Source organism: Bufo bufo, chromosome 1 (assembly GCF_905171765.1).
Source record: "Bufo bufo chromosome 1, aBufBuf1.1, whole genome shotgun sequence".
In the NCBI taxonomy this organism is placed as follows: domain Eukaryota; kingdom Metazoa; phylum Chordata; class Amphibia; order Anura; family Bufonidae; genus Bufo; species Bufo bufo.
Window position 1 is genome coordinate 568,069,885 of NC_053389.1, and position 14,684 is coordinate 568,084,568.

The 14,684-nt window shown below is 45.0% G+C and overlaps 1 protein-coding gene across 1 annotated transcript; it reads right to left on the reverse strand.

Annotated features, from left to right (window-relative positions):
* Nucleotides 1–11,014: 11,014 nt before the first annotated feature.
* On the reverse strand, nt 11,015–13,249 carry LOC120985944 (E3 SUMO-protein ligase KIAA1586-like). The gene has a single exon (XM_040414177.1). The coding sequence runs from the start codon at nt 13,247–13,249 to the stop codon at nt 11,015–11,017; it is 2,235 nt and encodes a 744-aa protein (XP_040270111.1).
* Nucleotides 13,250–14,684: the final 1,435 nt, after the last annotated feature.

Consider the following 14,684-nt stretch of genomic DNA (forward strand, 5'->3'; position numbering starts at 1 on the left):
AACATCAGTGAGTGGTAATGTGAAAAACTAGGCAGACATCCTTGTTGGTGCATCGCCTGGCTTCAAGTGTTGATGTAGTTGGGGGGGGGGGGGTGGTGGAAATAATTGCATAGCAGTTTTTTCTGAATCTGCATACTTGAACGAGCAAAAGACATTAAGCGCACATCAGTTAGTGGCGCAGATACTGCAGTATTTCCAAAGTCAACTGTCGGTAGCAGTGTCTTCAATGTGTTTGTGAAAAGGGAAGAACATTGTATTGTGCCTCCCTGTGTGTAAGTTCTTTTAAACCAGATTTGCAAATCATTCCATGGTTTGTGCAACTGTGTACATTTAGGCCCAAAAAAGTTAGGGATATGGAAGGTTTCTGTATGGTGGCAGTGGCAGTAAGGGCAAATGCAGAGCAGTGGAGAGGAACCCACAGTCTGATAAAAGGGGCAGGCAGAGTGAGGACTCCGAAGATGATTGTGTGCTGGATCCTGGCGCTGAGGAGGAAGCAACATCAGAGGAGAAGGGAAATGGCAGCAGCAGCCAGTTCAGTCTCCTTAACATGATAGAGCATTTTTTTCACATGCCATATCAGGCTGAGGATAATTAGCAAGCTGAGACCTTCCGCCTCCAAGCCCAGGTTCAGGCCAGTCACTGGCACAAACCCTGTTCCCTGACCCCATGGATTTCTGGACTGGAACAGTGGACCCAGCTGAAATGGCACACTCTCTATCTTCTTTCTTGCCCAGCCTCCAGTGTCATTTCAGAGAGGGTTTTCAGTGCTGCAGGGTGCGTGGTCACACCCAAACTGACCAAGTTGTTTAATGCATCACTTTTGTAAAAAAAGAACCAAGCCTGGATCTGGGAGGATTTTCACACTCCTCCGGCTGAGGCCAATGAATAGATCTGACCTTGCTGACGGTGCCCCATCTTGCCACTGTTGCTGTCTGTGTATGCATGGGGGTGGGCTCCCTAGGATACAGCGAAGTCACAAAAGAGGAAAGTGACTCCAACACGTTTCGCCAAAGCCGTATTTTACTTAAAAGTGTTAATGAACGTAAGCACAGATGCTGGCTACACACGAATATATTTACATATATCCGGCCTGGAGGCTAAGACCTTAGTGCTGTACAGAGCAGCGCCCTCCGGTGGGTGCTGATAGTATATGCTGTAGATTTACCTACTGATGGGCTCAAATCGACCAGCCACGCTTTTACTGTTGGTACCCTAGAGTCAGGAACAATTATATAGGTACGTGATATGGGCTAGCCTGCTGTACAACAGATTACAATCTTATTGCATGCTATTGTATTCCTCCAATAACTGATCAAATAGCATGTGCCTATAGCGTTTCTCCTGAATAAACACCAGCCTGGCTTGGATTTGTTGTGACGCTTATCAGCACTCCGGTGTGAACTGGCACTTTAAACGTGAAGTCCTTGTTATTATTAGTATTATTATTATTTTATTATTATTTATTATTAAAGCGCCATTCATTAAATAGCGCTGTACATATGAAAAGGGGTGCACATACGTAATACAGACGATTGCACTAAGCATGACCAAGACGAGTTATAAACTGGTACAGTCTGAGAGAGAGGGCCCACAATCTACATGGTATGGGAGAAGGACACAGTAAGTGAGGGTAAAGTTGGTCATGGCGGTATAGAGGCAGCAGGGTCACTGGTTGTAGGCTTGTCTAAAGAGGTGGGGTTTTCAGGTTTGCACTGTAGGTGAGAGTCAGATATGTTGAGGTAGTGAGTTCCAGAGAGTGGGGGATGCATGGGAGAAATCTTGGAGGCGATTGTGGAAAGAAGTTATGAGGCATTTTCGCAGACTCAAAGTTGAGGAAAGCGTGAATACGAGAGATGTTATTGAGTTGAAGGCGGCAGGTGGTGGAAAGGGCTTGGATGTGTGGTCGGAAGGAGGGCAGAATCCAAGGTCACTCCAAGGCAGCGGACTTGGTTGACTGGGATGAGTGTGCAGCCATTGACCGTGATAGATATGTCTGTTGGGGGAGGGTTGAGCAAGATGGGGGAAAGATGAACTCTGTTTTATTCATATTAATAAACTAGAATAATGGGCGAGCACACTGCATTTGTATCATCCAGTACATAAAATTTAATTAAATCCAATAAATGAACACGTGGTATAGTTAAAATCAGTCACAAAATAAAATACAATAAAATACTAAAAACAATAGGCTTGGATAAATACACTTGAATAAATACCGCAGATAGATGGGATGGTTTACACAATAGGTAAAGTCCAATTAATGGTATATGGAACAAAGTGACATCAGAAAGTCCATTAGAATAGATATCTCTAATTCTCCTAGCCAGGAGATCTTAGTCACAAGTCTATTGCATAAACAGTACACCAGAGATATGTACTGGTGTTGTACAGTAGCTCCAATATGAAGAGAGTGTCCTCTTACAGTCTCTGGCCGACTGCTTAGAATAAACTCCTATATAAAACCTTAGGTGTTGATATTTGTGCACCAATTGGCTGTATAATGTTGCAAAGTCCCGTAGTCACTGTGGGTATAGCAACTTGTAAATACAGTGCTTCTTACCTCCCTCGTGGTGGACAGGTTGTTTCCAGCGTGAGTCGGGCGACGCGGGATATTGCCGGCGTCTGGCTTCGTTCAGCTGCAGCTGACTTACCCGAAGTCTCACGAGATTTCTAAACGGGATTTCGTCCGGCACGACAGGGAGGGCACAGTGAGTCTCCAATATGTTCTTGGTTATTGGAATCCTTCAATTTCATTTACAGCATGGCCATGCTAGTGGAGGTGCTTTGATTACAGGTATGCGATATTGGAGCTACAACACCAGTACATATCTCTGGTGTACTGTTTATGCAATAGACTTGTGACTAAGATCTCCTGGCTAGGAGAATTAGAGATATCTATTCTAATGGACTTTCTGATGTCACTTTGTTCCATATACCATTAATTGGACTTTACCTATTGTGTAAACCATCCCATCTATCTGCGGTATTTATTCAAGTGTATTTATCCAAGCCTATTGTTTTTAGTATTTTATTGTATTTTATTTTATTGTGTGACTGATTTTAACTATACCACGTGTTCATTTATTGGATTTAATTACATTTTATGTACTGGATGATACAAATGCAGTGTGCTCGCCCATTATTCTAGTTTATCTACATTACCCTTTGAGGGTGGGTGTCCCTCACATTTGGGCTAGCAGCACCTGTTCCACATTTCCGCCTTGAGTGAGCCACCATTTTACTGTCGGTTTATTCATATTAAGTTTGAGAAAGCGAGTGGAGAAGAAGGAGGATATGGAAGATAGGCATTGTGGGATTCTGGATAGTAAGGTGGTGATGTCTGGACCAGAGAGGTAGATTGATATGAGTAATTAGATGACGGAGCCGCGCGACCGTAGGTCCTGAACGCTGTTATTAACAATACTTGTGGCATGACACAAACCGAAAACCTAACTGCCTACAAGCCTGGTCTCAGTCTCTAGGATCCTAGACGCCCAAACTGTAATGAAGTATGTGCACGCTTCTTAGTCTTACCGACTCAGGTCTACTCTGTATATGCTGGTGACGGTGGATGGAATAGGGGTTTCTCCAACAAGAGTGCGGTACCGCAGTGTCTGTTGCTGTACTCCCCAGCTTTCATCTACTTTTCTGGCAGCAATTTCCCTTCTGGTCAAGATCAGGGTCATAGACACGATCAATTCCACTTGGCTGCAGCTCTGGTCTTGAATGATGGTCTCTGGATTGGATGTTGTGAGATTCTTCTCACACAGCTCCTGTATTCTTCCCCCAGGCACACTCTAAGATGGAGGACCCTTCACTCCCTCCCATTCATTTCCTCTGAGGCTTGTAACTCCACCTCTGAGAGTTTAACATCTCATGAATATAGAAATGCAGTCTTTTAGCTGTGCTAAAGACAGCGGCCTCTTGTGGCCGAACAGCAGAATGTCAGCTCAAATCATTTAACTTACATTATACAAATAAATACAATATTCACACAATGAGAGCTGTTTCCTCATTTCACATCTGTGTCCTGCCTATCATCATGTTCTGTAAGGCTTCTACTGCCTCCATTATGCCGCTGCCACCATCATGCCACTGCTGTGGTCTGCCTACCATCATATTTGGTAAAGCTGCTCCTGCCTCCATCATGACACCACCGCCATCAGGCCACTGCTGCAGCCTGCCAACCATCTTGTTCTGCACAGCTGCTGCTACCTCTTGAATGCAACTGCCACCTTCATACCACTACTGCTGTCTGCCTACCATTATCTTCCATAAGGCCACTGTTGCCTCCATCATGCTGTGGTCTGCCCCCAACATGCACCATATGGCTGCTTCTACTCGTTACTAATCCCCTGCTGTCACCACCATTAACACTACACATCTTCCATTACTACCACTACCACCACTATTACTACCCATAGACAGCTGACCTACTGCCTTGTATGTTCCATGTTGTGCTGCTACTGCTGCTGTTAATATTGTGGCCATTTCACTATTGGGGTCATTTATCAAACTGGTGTAAAGTAGAACTGGCTTAGTTGCCCATAGCAACCAATCAGATTCCAACTTTTATTTTGGACAACTCCTTTGGAAAATAAAAGGCTGCTATGGGCAACTAAGCTACTGTAGTTCTACTTTACACCAGTTTGATAAATGACCCCCTATATCAGTACCTTTTACACTGCAACATCAGTACCTTTTACACTGCAACATCCCTAGTCAATCTGTCCTGGAGGCTGGTTTTAAAGTCAGTATAAAACTGAGTCTGCTTATATAGAACCTTCCAGTAGCCATTTGGCTCCAGGAGAAGTATATGGTGGGCTCGGCATGCATGTTGGTACTTGCATCCCTGGATCCGATAAAAGCTGTAATAGCACCGGACGGGGTTAAAAGCAGAGTGTGCTTGGCGTGCATGCTGACCTGCATTCCCTGGACTTTGTGTGGCTCAATAAATTCCGCTCAATAATAGAGGAATTAACGCCATCAATGTTACTCGGGCTATTGGTTGAGTATATAACAGTTGAGCCATTGCAATAAATGTAGTCCCCAATCGAAAATGGGCCATAGTTCGCCACAGGAAGGACCACTCCACCCTGTCAAACGCTTTAGCGGCATCCAAAGACAGGATGGAGTGGTCCCCCCCCACCAACAGGTTCAAATACACCCCATAGAGATTCGCCTGTATCTGTCTCCCGGGAATAAATCCTGTTTGATTAGAATGAACCAGGGCTGCAATTACTCGTTTAAGACGATTTGCTAGGGATGTTGCAGAAATCTTATAGTCTGTACTGAGGAGTGATATGGGCCTGTAAGACCCAACCTCACTACCATCCTTATCTTTTTTTTAAATTAAAATGATAATTGCCTCCCTGAAAGATGGAGGGAGAGATCCATATCTATATGATTCATTTAAGACTTGCAGCAAAATAGGGAGAAGTACCATAGCGTGATATCTATAAAGTTCAAATGGCAAACCATCCGCCCCCGGAGAGGAATTATACTTAACCGAGCGAAGGGCCTCCTCTAACTCTACCTGTCGTATAGGATGATCGAGCATTCTAGTTTCCTGAGGCGAAAGAAAGGGCATTTCTAATTGATCCAAATAATCATCAATTTTTGAGGGACTACATACTGTTTCAGATCTAATAGTACTTGGCAAATTCCTGTCTAATCTGCTCTGGATCCTTGACTATCTGACCCCGGGTATTTTTAATGTACCTAATTTTAGTCGCAACACTTTGATTTGCGACCAGTGCAGCTAACAATTTCCCTGTTTTCCCCTCCTCACTAAAACGTCTCTGTCCTTGGAAAAATAATTTATGCTGGGCCTTGTTTACTAAAAAAGTCCTATATTGTTGGTTGGCATCTTTCAATTCTGTACGTAGTGAGTCCGTACCATGTTTCATCAAAGCCCCTTGCAACTTCCTGACTATCTCCCTCAATGTATTTTCCTGCCTTTGAAACTCCGCTCGTTGACTTTTTATTTTACCATAGTAGAGGCCTCTAACGTAGGCCTTCAAAGCGTCCCATACAAAATGAATATGAGTGGATCCCTCATTCCGATGCCAAAATTCAAGAATCTCCGCATTGATTAAGTCCCGCTCACCAATGACCTCCAACCAATAGGGGTTTAGTCTGAAGGTTCTATAGGTTCTATTGGGGCCCGTATTCATCCCCACTCCCCCTAGCAGAAGCAATACTGGAGAGTGGTCTGAAATTCCATGCAGTTCCTATTTCATCTTTACCACTTGATCAGACATAGCCCCGTTTGCGAATGCTAAGTCAATTCTTGACATTGACCCATACGTCCGGCCAAAGCATGAGTACGCTATTTTTTCTCCATACAAATGACGCCAGACATCAACCCATGCAAACTCCTGGGTAATACTACACAGGAGAGACCGAGTATGCCTCTGCTCGGGGGAGAGAGACACCCTATCCAATCTCGGATCCAATACCGAGTTAAAGTCACCTACCAGTAACAGCAGGCACGGAGGTTTACCGCTAATAAATGCAACCAGCAAAGACAGAGCCGTGGAGGCAAATGGGGGAGGTACATAAACAATGGCTAAAATAGTCTCCTGTCCACTCCACTGACCATAAAGAAACACAAATCGTCCCTCCCTATCCACCTTAACATCCAACGGCTGAAAATCAACCCCATGGTGAATATACACACTCACACCCCTCGAGTATGCTGACAGGTATGAGTGGTATTCCAATTTCGCCCATCGCCTCTTTAATTGGGGGAGTTTATCAGCCGTTGCGAGCGTCTCCAATAAGGCTACAATTGCCGGAAGATGACGAGCCATAACATCAAAGACCACTGTCCTTTTAACTCTATCCCCCAACCCTCGCACATTCCAACACAAAACCCTGCGCGTCATTCTAAACTTATCCGAAGCCAAAGCTCCCCGCAGGAGGGGGAAGAGGTGCCCCCTAGGCCCAGCAACAGCAGCCAACCTCCCCATTCCCTCCCAATCCCTAGTACCCACCCCCCACCCATAACCGCCACCCCAACCCACCATTTGACTCACAGAGAATATTATCCCCATCAGCCTCTTCCACTTCGCCAACCCCGCTCCCGATCGAGCCCCACCCCACACTCCACACCGTCATATAACCAACATATAAAAGTATAAACATAGTCGAAAGATCCCAATGGGGGGCTAGAAACCGGCCGCGTCGAGCCACCGTGCAGCCTCCATAGGTGTGGGAAAAAATTGCACAATGTCATTATGAACCACCCTGAGTTTAGCCGGATACAACATCGCATACTTTATGTGGGTGGAAATTAATATTTTTTTAACATCAGAGAAGGACCATCTTTTATTTTGTGTCTCACGGCAGAAATCCGGGTATATTTGGATGTCATTCCCATCAAAACCAATTTTGTTGAGTTCTCTTTTACGTCTGAGTACCCAGTCCCGATCCTTGGAGAGGACCAATCTGGCTATAAAAGCTCTGGGGGTTGCACCTGGGGGGGGCTTTCTCGGAGGGATTCTATGAGCTCGCTCTACACAAAACGTAGAGAGGTCATACTCCGCTCCCAATGTTTGCACCAGCCACTTTTGCACAAAGTCCGCTGGGTTCTCTTGTTCCACCCCCTCAGGAAACCCTACCAATCTTATATTGTTCCTCCGAGATCTATCCTCCAAATCTATCAATTTATTTTTCAGCCCAAGACATTCCTGCTCCACGCCCACAAAGCGTTTTTTTGTTAAACCCAACTCCATTTCGCATCCCCCGTCTCCAACTCCAAATCTTTTACCTTTACTCTTAGTTTTGTGATTTCATCCCTAATAATGGTAATATCCCCCTGTAACGCCGCCATTGTGGTTGTTAATTGAGATACAGCACTATTAGTCACATTCACTGCCCCCAAAATTTCAGCTAACATATTATTAACACTATCCAGGCCTTCCCTATCCACCTTCCCAGCTTCCGTAGAGACCAACATTGCGGTGGTAGGCTTATTTCCTCCCGTTTCAAGGTGAACTGTGGCTTTCTGGGATCCACCCCTAGTTTTAGACGTTGGGGACCTCAAAAATTTATCTAAGCGTGCTTGGGGGCTACTCCCGGGGCCTACTTTCATAATAGGAGCACTGTGTATTATAATATTGATTCTGTGTATTATAATGTGAACTCAATTTATTACACTGAACAAAAATATAAATGCAACACTTTCGGTTTTGCTCCCATTTTGCATGAGCTGAACTCAAAGATCTGAAACATTTTCTACATACACAAAAGACCTATTACTCTCAAATATTGTTCACAAATCTGTCTAAATCTGTGTTAGTGAGCACTTCTCCTTTGCCGAGATAATCCATTCCACCTCACAGGTGTGGCATATCAAGGTGCTGATTAGAGAGCAAGAATATTGCACAGGTGTGCCTTAGACTGCCCACAATAAAAGACTGTGTGCCTTAGACTGCCCACTGTGAGGTCGGATGGATTATCTCGGCAAAGGAGAAGTGCTCACTAACACAGATTTAGACAGATTTGTAAACAATATTTGAGAGTAATGGGTCTTTTGTGTATGTAGAAAATGTTTCAGATCTTTGAGTTCAGCTCATGCAAAATGGGAGCAAAACCGAAAGTGTTGCGTTTATATTTTTGTTCAGTGTATAATATGAACTCTGTAATATTATATGGACTCTATTTATTTGGATTCTGTGTATTATAATATGAACTCCGTTTATTTTAATATAGACACTGTTTATTATAATATGAACTCCGTATTATAATATGAACTCTGTATTATAATATGGATTCTTTGTACTTTAATATGGCTGCCAGCTGTCACCACACTCCCTTTTAGGAAAAGTGGCAAGTTTAAAAGGTTGCAAAAACGCCGGAAATCTGGAGTGAATGATAAATTCCCCCTTAGTATCATAATAGTGTGTAGAAATATTTCACTCACTTATGTAGCATTGACATATTCCGCAGCTGCTTACAGACATTATCACTAAACCAAAAAATAAATATCATAGTCATTGCTACATCTGAAAATGCCCATGCAATAAAAATATAAAAATATTTTTTGCAAATGGCGTAATGGAAAAGAAAAATCTAAATTGCCGTTTTGACATATTTTATCACTTCATCTCCCAAAAGATTTTTATCAAACATAATCAAAAATTCATACACACACCAAAATTGCATCAATAAAAACTACAGATCATCTCACAAAAAAGTTCTGGAGGTCAGAATATGGCAAAAAAAATTCTTTTAAAAAGTTTTTATTTTTTTGTACTAAAACATAACAAAAAACTATATGTTATGTGTTAGGCGCCATTCACACGTCCGCAACGTGTTTTACGGAGCCGCGGATCCGCAAAACACGGAAAGTGGCAATGTGCGTTCCGCATTTTGCGGACCGCACATTGCTGGCACTAATAGAATATGCCGGTTCTTGTCCGCAATTGCGGACAAGATTAGGACATGTTCTATTTTTTTCCGGAACGGAAGCGCGGACCCGGAAGTGCGGATCCGCAATTCCGTGTCTGGGCAGCACATCGTGCTGCCCCATAGGAATGAATGGGTCAGCAATTCCGTTCCGCAAACTGCGGAACGAAATTGCGGACGTGTGAATGGACCCTAAATTTGTTAAAGGGACTCTGTCACCACTTTCTAACCCCCCCTTTTAAAAGTATTGTTATCTCCATGGCGCCCCTGTGATTACAAAGGTGTTGTTAGAAGATAAATTCGCCGTCTCCTTTTGATAAAAAGAGCTTTTATCTAACCTGTCAATCTTCTTGATAAGGTGCCCAGGGCGTTTCTGTTGGTCTCAAGCTGCCGCCCGCCGCCGCCGTTGGTGCCCAGCTCCTCCCCTGATGCTTTCAGCGCCGCCTGAATGTAATGAAATACGCCTCCGGCTCTCGCTCAGTGCCCCCTCCTCCTTTTCAAAGATCCCGCGCGTGCGCACAGGCCTGTGCCTGATGCGCCCGTGCGGACATTTACAATCAGCCTCATTGAGCGAAGTGCGCATGCGCGCACTTCGCTCAACCTCCTCATCAGACGAGCACTGCAGCCAGCCGGCTGCAGTGCTCGTCTGATGAGGAGGTTGAGCGAAGTGCGCGCATGCGCACTTCGCTCAATGAGGCTGATTGTAAATGTCCGCACGGGCGCATCAGGCACAGGCCTGTGCGCACGCGCGGGATCTTTGAAAAGGAGGAGGGGGCACTGAGCGAGAGCCGGAGGCGTATTTCATTACATTCAGGCGGCGCTGAAAGCATCAGGGGAGGAGCTGGGCACCAACGGCGGCGGCGGCGGGCGGCAGCTTGAGACCAACAGAAACGCCCTGGGCACCTTATCAAGAAGATTGACAGGTTAGATAAAAGCTCTTTTTATCAAAAGGAGACGGCGAATTTATCTTCTAACAACACCTTTGTAATCACAGGGGCGCCATGGAGATAACAATACTTTTAAAAGGGGGGGTTAGAAAGTGGTGACAGAGTCCCTTTAAAAGAAATTAGTGCAGTCGTACTGTTCCAAAGAATAAACATTATGGGTCAGTTTTACTGGATAAGGAACGCCGTAAAAACAAAACCCATCAAAACTATGGTGGAATTGCGTTTTTTTCCAATTTCACACCATTTGGAATTTTTTTCCATTAGAAAGTACAACTTGTCCCCAGTGCTTTAAGTGGGCCAAAAGAGGTGCCGGTACTCTATTAGGCGCCGGTGCTCCCCCCCCCAATACTGAGCATGAAAATACCCTTAGAAAGTACCCTGAAAAAGAGCTACTGTAGAAAGAGCTACTGAACATAAATAAAATGTGCAAAAGGGTATTGAACAAAATGTTGTACAAAATGTACATAAAATAATTTATAAAAATTATAATAACATACTAACCATAGAACAGTAAACAGTAAACAGTAAAACATAAACCTGAGTCTTGAAGATGAAGGTTAATTTCTTTACCCCTGAAAAATATACAAAAGCAGATTCAATACAATCACAGTACATCAAATGAAAAATGAAAAATATTGTACAAATCATTTTACCTAGAAAAGGCTCCAGCACGTTTTGGGCTCCACTTTCCTTGCACTTTTGGCTTCGCAGTTTGTGAAGGCTGCACTTCTCCTCCCTTTTGCCAGCCATGTCTGCACATATGTTTGTGCATTAAACTGATCCAAGGGTGGTCCGTTGCATTTCAGGAAGATCAGATTTGAAAGCCTTTTGATGTCAAGAGAGTTTCTTTTATCTGTCAAAGTATCATTCATTGAGCTGAAAGCTCGCTCGCATTCACTTGTTGATACTGCAATGGTGTGGACAGCTTTAAGAAGAGGCTTCAGGTCTTCTGGTGTCTTGGAAGCTTTAAGGTCTTTATACTCCCTAAATCCTTGGACACTTTTCCTCTCCCCAACTCTGAATCTCTGACATAAACGTCTGACCGCTGCATCACCATATTGAATCTCAAGAGATGCAGGCCAGGAGTCAGACTGGAGGACCTTGATGTCTGAGAGGAGGTGACTGTCTGTCTTTTCAGATGAGGTTCTACTGACATGTGAGGAAGTTGTTGGAGTCATCCTGCACTTAACATTTTCAGCCAGGCTACGGAAAAATTGCCCAGGGTTGATTTTTATAACCCTCTCATTTTCATGCAGGCATACATTTCTGAAGATTTTCTTATTTTCAGCCTCAATGGCAATTTGTGTGTAGGGACCAGGTGTGGATACCATTGACTCAAACACCCGGATCTGTCGGTCCAGCTGCCTGTCGGCTTGATCCAAAGTCATGTCACGTCTCTGGAGCATTCTTGAGAGGTCACTGAGTTCTGTGAGAGCGTCATACATGATGCCAAGATTGACCACAAAAGAAACAGTAGTGAGAACATCATTGAGTCCTTTGTATTTTGCTCTCTCTCTTGAGTCCCTGCTGGTATCAGCAGCAGCACTTGTAAAGTGTACCTGCAAAGCTGGGTAGTTCTCCCATACTGCTTTCACCGTTCTCTCACTTGAAGCAACCCAACGCACTGATAAAACACGGCCTATCACAAGGAGACGCTGTCCAACACTGTGAGCACTCTCTGTTAACTCCCTTTGGTTTTTTGGGGATGCATGGTAGAGGGAGTAAAGCTGATCTAAAAATATTTTAAAGTGGTTGATTCCTCCAACCTCCTTCAAAACATCACAAACTGCCAGTTCCAGTCTGTGATTGGAACAATGCCAGACAAACAGGTAAGGGAATTTGGAACAAAGCTGCGCAGCAACTCCTGCTTTCCTCCCAAGCATCACTGAGGCTCCATCACAAGCAAATGCCAACAAATGTTCCTGTAGGTAGTGAGGGTCAAAGCCATTATTATGAAGACATTCTAACAGTGCTTCAGTGATGTCATTTGCTGTGGTCCCCTGCAGCTCAATGAGTTCAAAAAATACTGTGTCTGGCTGTTCATTGGAAATAGCTGATCGCAGGCACACGACAAGGACAGACTTTCCACTTATTGTAGTCGATTCATCAATGAGCACACACAGTTTTCTTTCATTCATCACTATGTCATTGACTACCTTCTTTTTCATTTCAGCTGCAATGTGATCCAGTATATTTGCACACGAGTTATTAGAGTGTAAAACTCTGCCCATCTTGACACCATTTAAGACTTGCAACTGGACATCTATTGGCATGTCTGTAAAGGGACGCCCATGCTTGCCAATCTTATAAGCTGTTCTAAACACATTGCAAGTTGAGGCGTATTCAGCCTTTCTCATATCTTCAATGTGTTTTTGCATTGTATTTTGTGTTGCCTTCTCTTTTATTTCAACTGCTTTCTTGTGATAAATTGAGTCTCTGTGCTCTTTAATTTTCTTTCGTAGTGAGCTTTGTTGTGCAGCCTTGTCCCTTCCATAAGACGAGATTAAGCACCCACTCCACTCCTGCGACACTCTCTGCCCTTGCTGCATGTCTACACGAGCACAAACTTGACTACACACACTACAGCCCAACTTTCGATTTTTGCTTAGCAGCCACTTGTAATTTGTGGAGAAATACTGTACTTGTGCTTGGGACCAACATTCTGGCCACTCATGCTCGGCAATGCGGCTGTTGTCATCGGTAGAAGTGATGTCACTCTCGTCCTCTACGTCACTTGTGAGAACCTGATCGACCGCGGCACAAGTGCTGCTTTCATTAGCTTGTGTCTGACTCTGACCTGCAGCGATATTCTGGTTTGGTGGGGGGTCAGCCAGCGAGTCCTCTGATTCTGACCTTGTTCTTTTGCTACTTATAAGCCAGGAGAGCATCTTAAAGCGTACCTGTCAGATCACCCAAAAAAAACTAAACTGTTACATGTTGCTCAGTATCTCATCCTGATCATGTACATATACTTTCTATGGCCAGGGGGGTACTGGTACAGAGAGGAATTAATGTGTGTGTGTGTGTGATGAGGGGGGGGGTCTGATGTGCAGGGGGGTACTGGTTCAGAGAGGAACGAATGTGCGGTGGTGGGGGGGGGGGTACTGGTACATAGAGGAACTAATATATATGTGTGTGATGGGGGGTCTGATGTGCAGAGGGGTACTGGTACAGAGAGGCACTAATGTGTGGTGGTGGTGGGGGGGGGGGTACTGGTAAAGAGAGGAACTAATGTGTGTGATGAGGGGGGGGGGGGGGTCTGATGTGCAGGGGGGTACTGGTACAGAGAGGAACGAATGTGCGGTGGTGGGGGGGGGGGGTCCTGGTACATAGAGGAACTAATATATATGTGTGTGATGGGGGGGTCTGATGTGCAGGGGCCCCCTACACATCAGACCCACCCATCAGACACATATATATTAGTTCCTCTATGTACCAGATCCCCCCCCCCCACCACCGCACATTCGTTCCTCTCTGTACCAGTACCCCCCTGCACATCAGACCCCCCCCCCCCCCCTCATCACACACCTTAATTCCTCTCTGTACCAGTACCCCCCTGCCAGGGGGGGGGGGGGTACTGGTACAGAGAGGAACTAATGTGTGTGGGGGGAGGGGGGGTGCCTGTCACTCACCAGTACTCTTCAGAAGTTGGATTCCAAAGCAAAGTCGATGTTCTTTGCTGCACCGTCCGACTCCTGACTCCAAGGAGGACCAGTCACTGGTCGCCGCACTGATCGCTCCTCACAGGCGCGCGGGAAGGAGTTGACGTCACCTAACGTGAGGTCAACTCCCTGCCTGCGCCAGCCTGAGCCGTACTCTGCAACGACCCGCCCCCCTCCACTAGCTGCCCAGCCAACGACATTAGGGAGGAGATACTGCCAGCTCTCCGCTGCGCTCCGGTACCGGAAACCCACGTACTGGGCGCACGGAGAGGTGCTGGTACTCTCCAGGGCAATTTTTGGAAGTGGCGGTACTGAGTACCGCCGCGTTCCGGCCCACTTCAAGCACTGCTTGTCCCACAAAAAATAATCCCTGTTACAGCTATGTGAACAGATAAATAAATGAAAAGTTAGGGCCCTGGGAAGGCACAGAGTAAAAAATAAAATGCAAAAATAGAAAATTGCCTGGTCCTGAAGGGGTTAATGTTATGATGGATCCATGTATGATTACTGTTTGGTGCGGAAGCAGAACATCCTGTGATGTCATCACATGGAACGTCCAGGTCGGGAGATTCTACCATACTCTGTATGATAATAATCAATGCCTGGTCTGGCCACACTTACTGTGATGTCATAATGTGTAGAATCTGGACAAGGTTAACCT

Excerpts from the sequence above, each read along its gene's own strand:
- LOC120985944 (XM_040414177.1), bottom strand. The coding sequence starts at position 13,249 with ATGCTCTCCTGGCTTATAAGTAGCAAAAGAACAAGGTCAGAATCAGAG.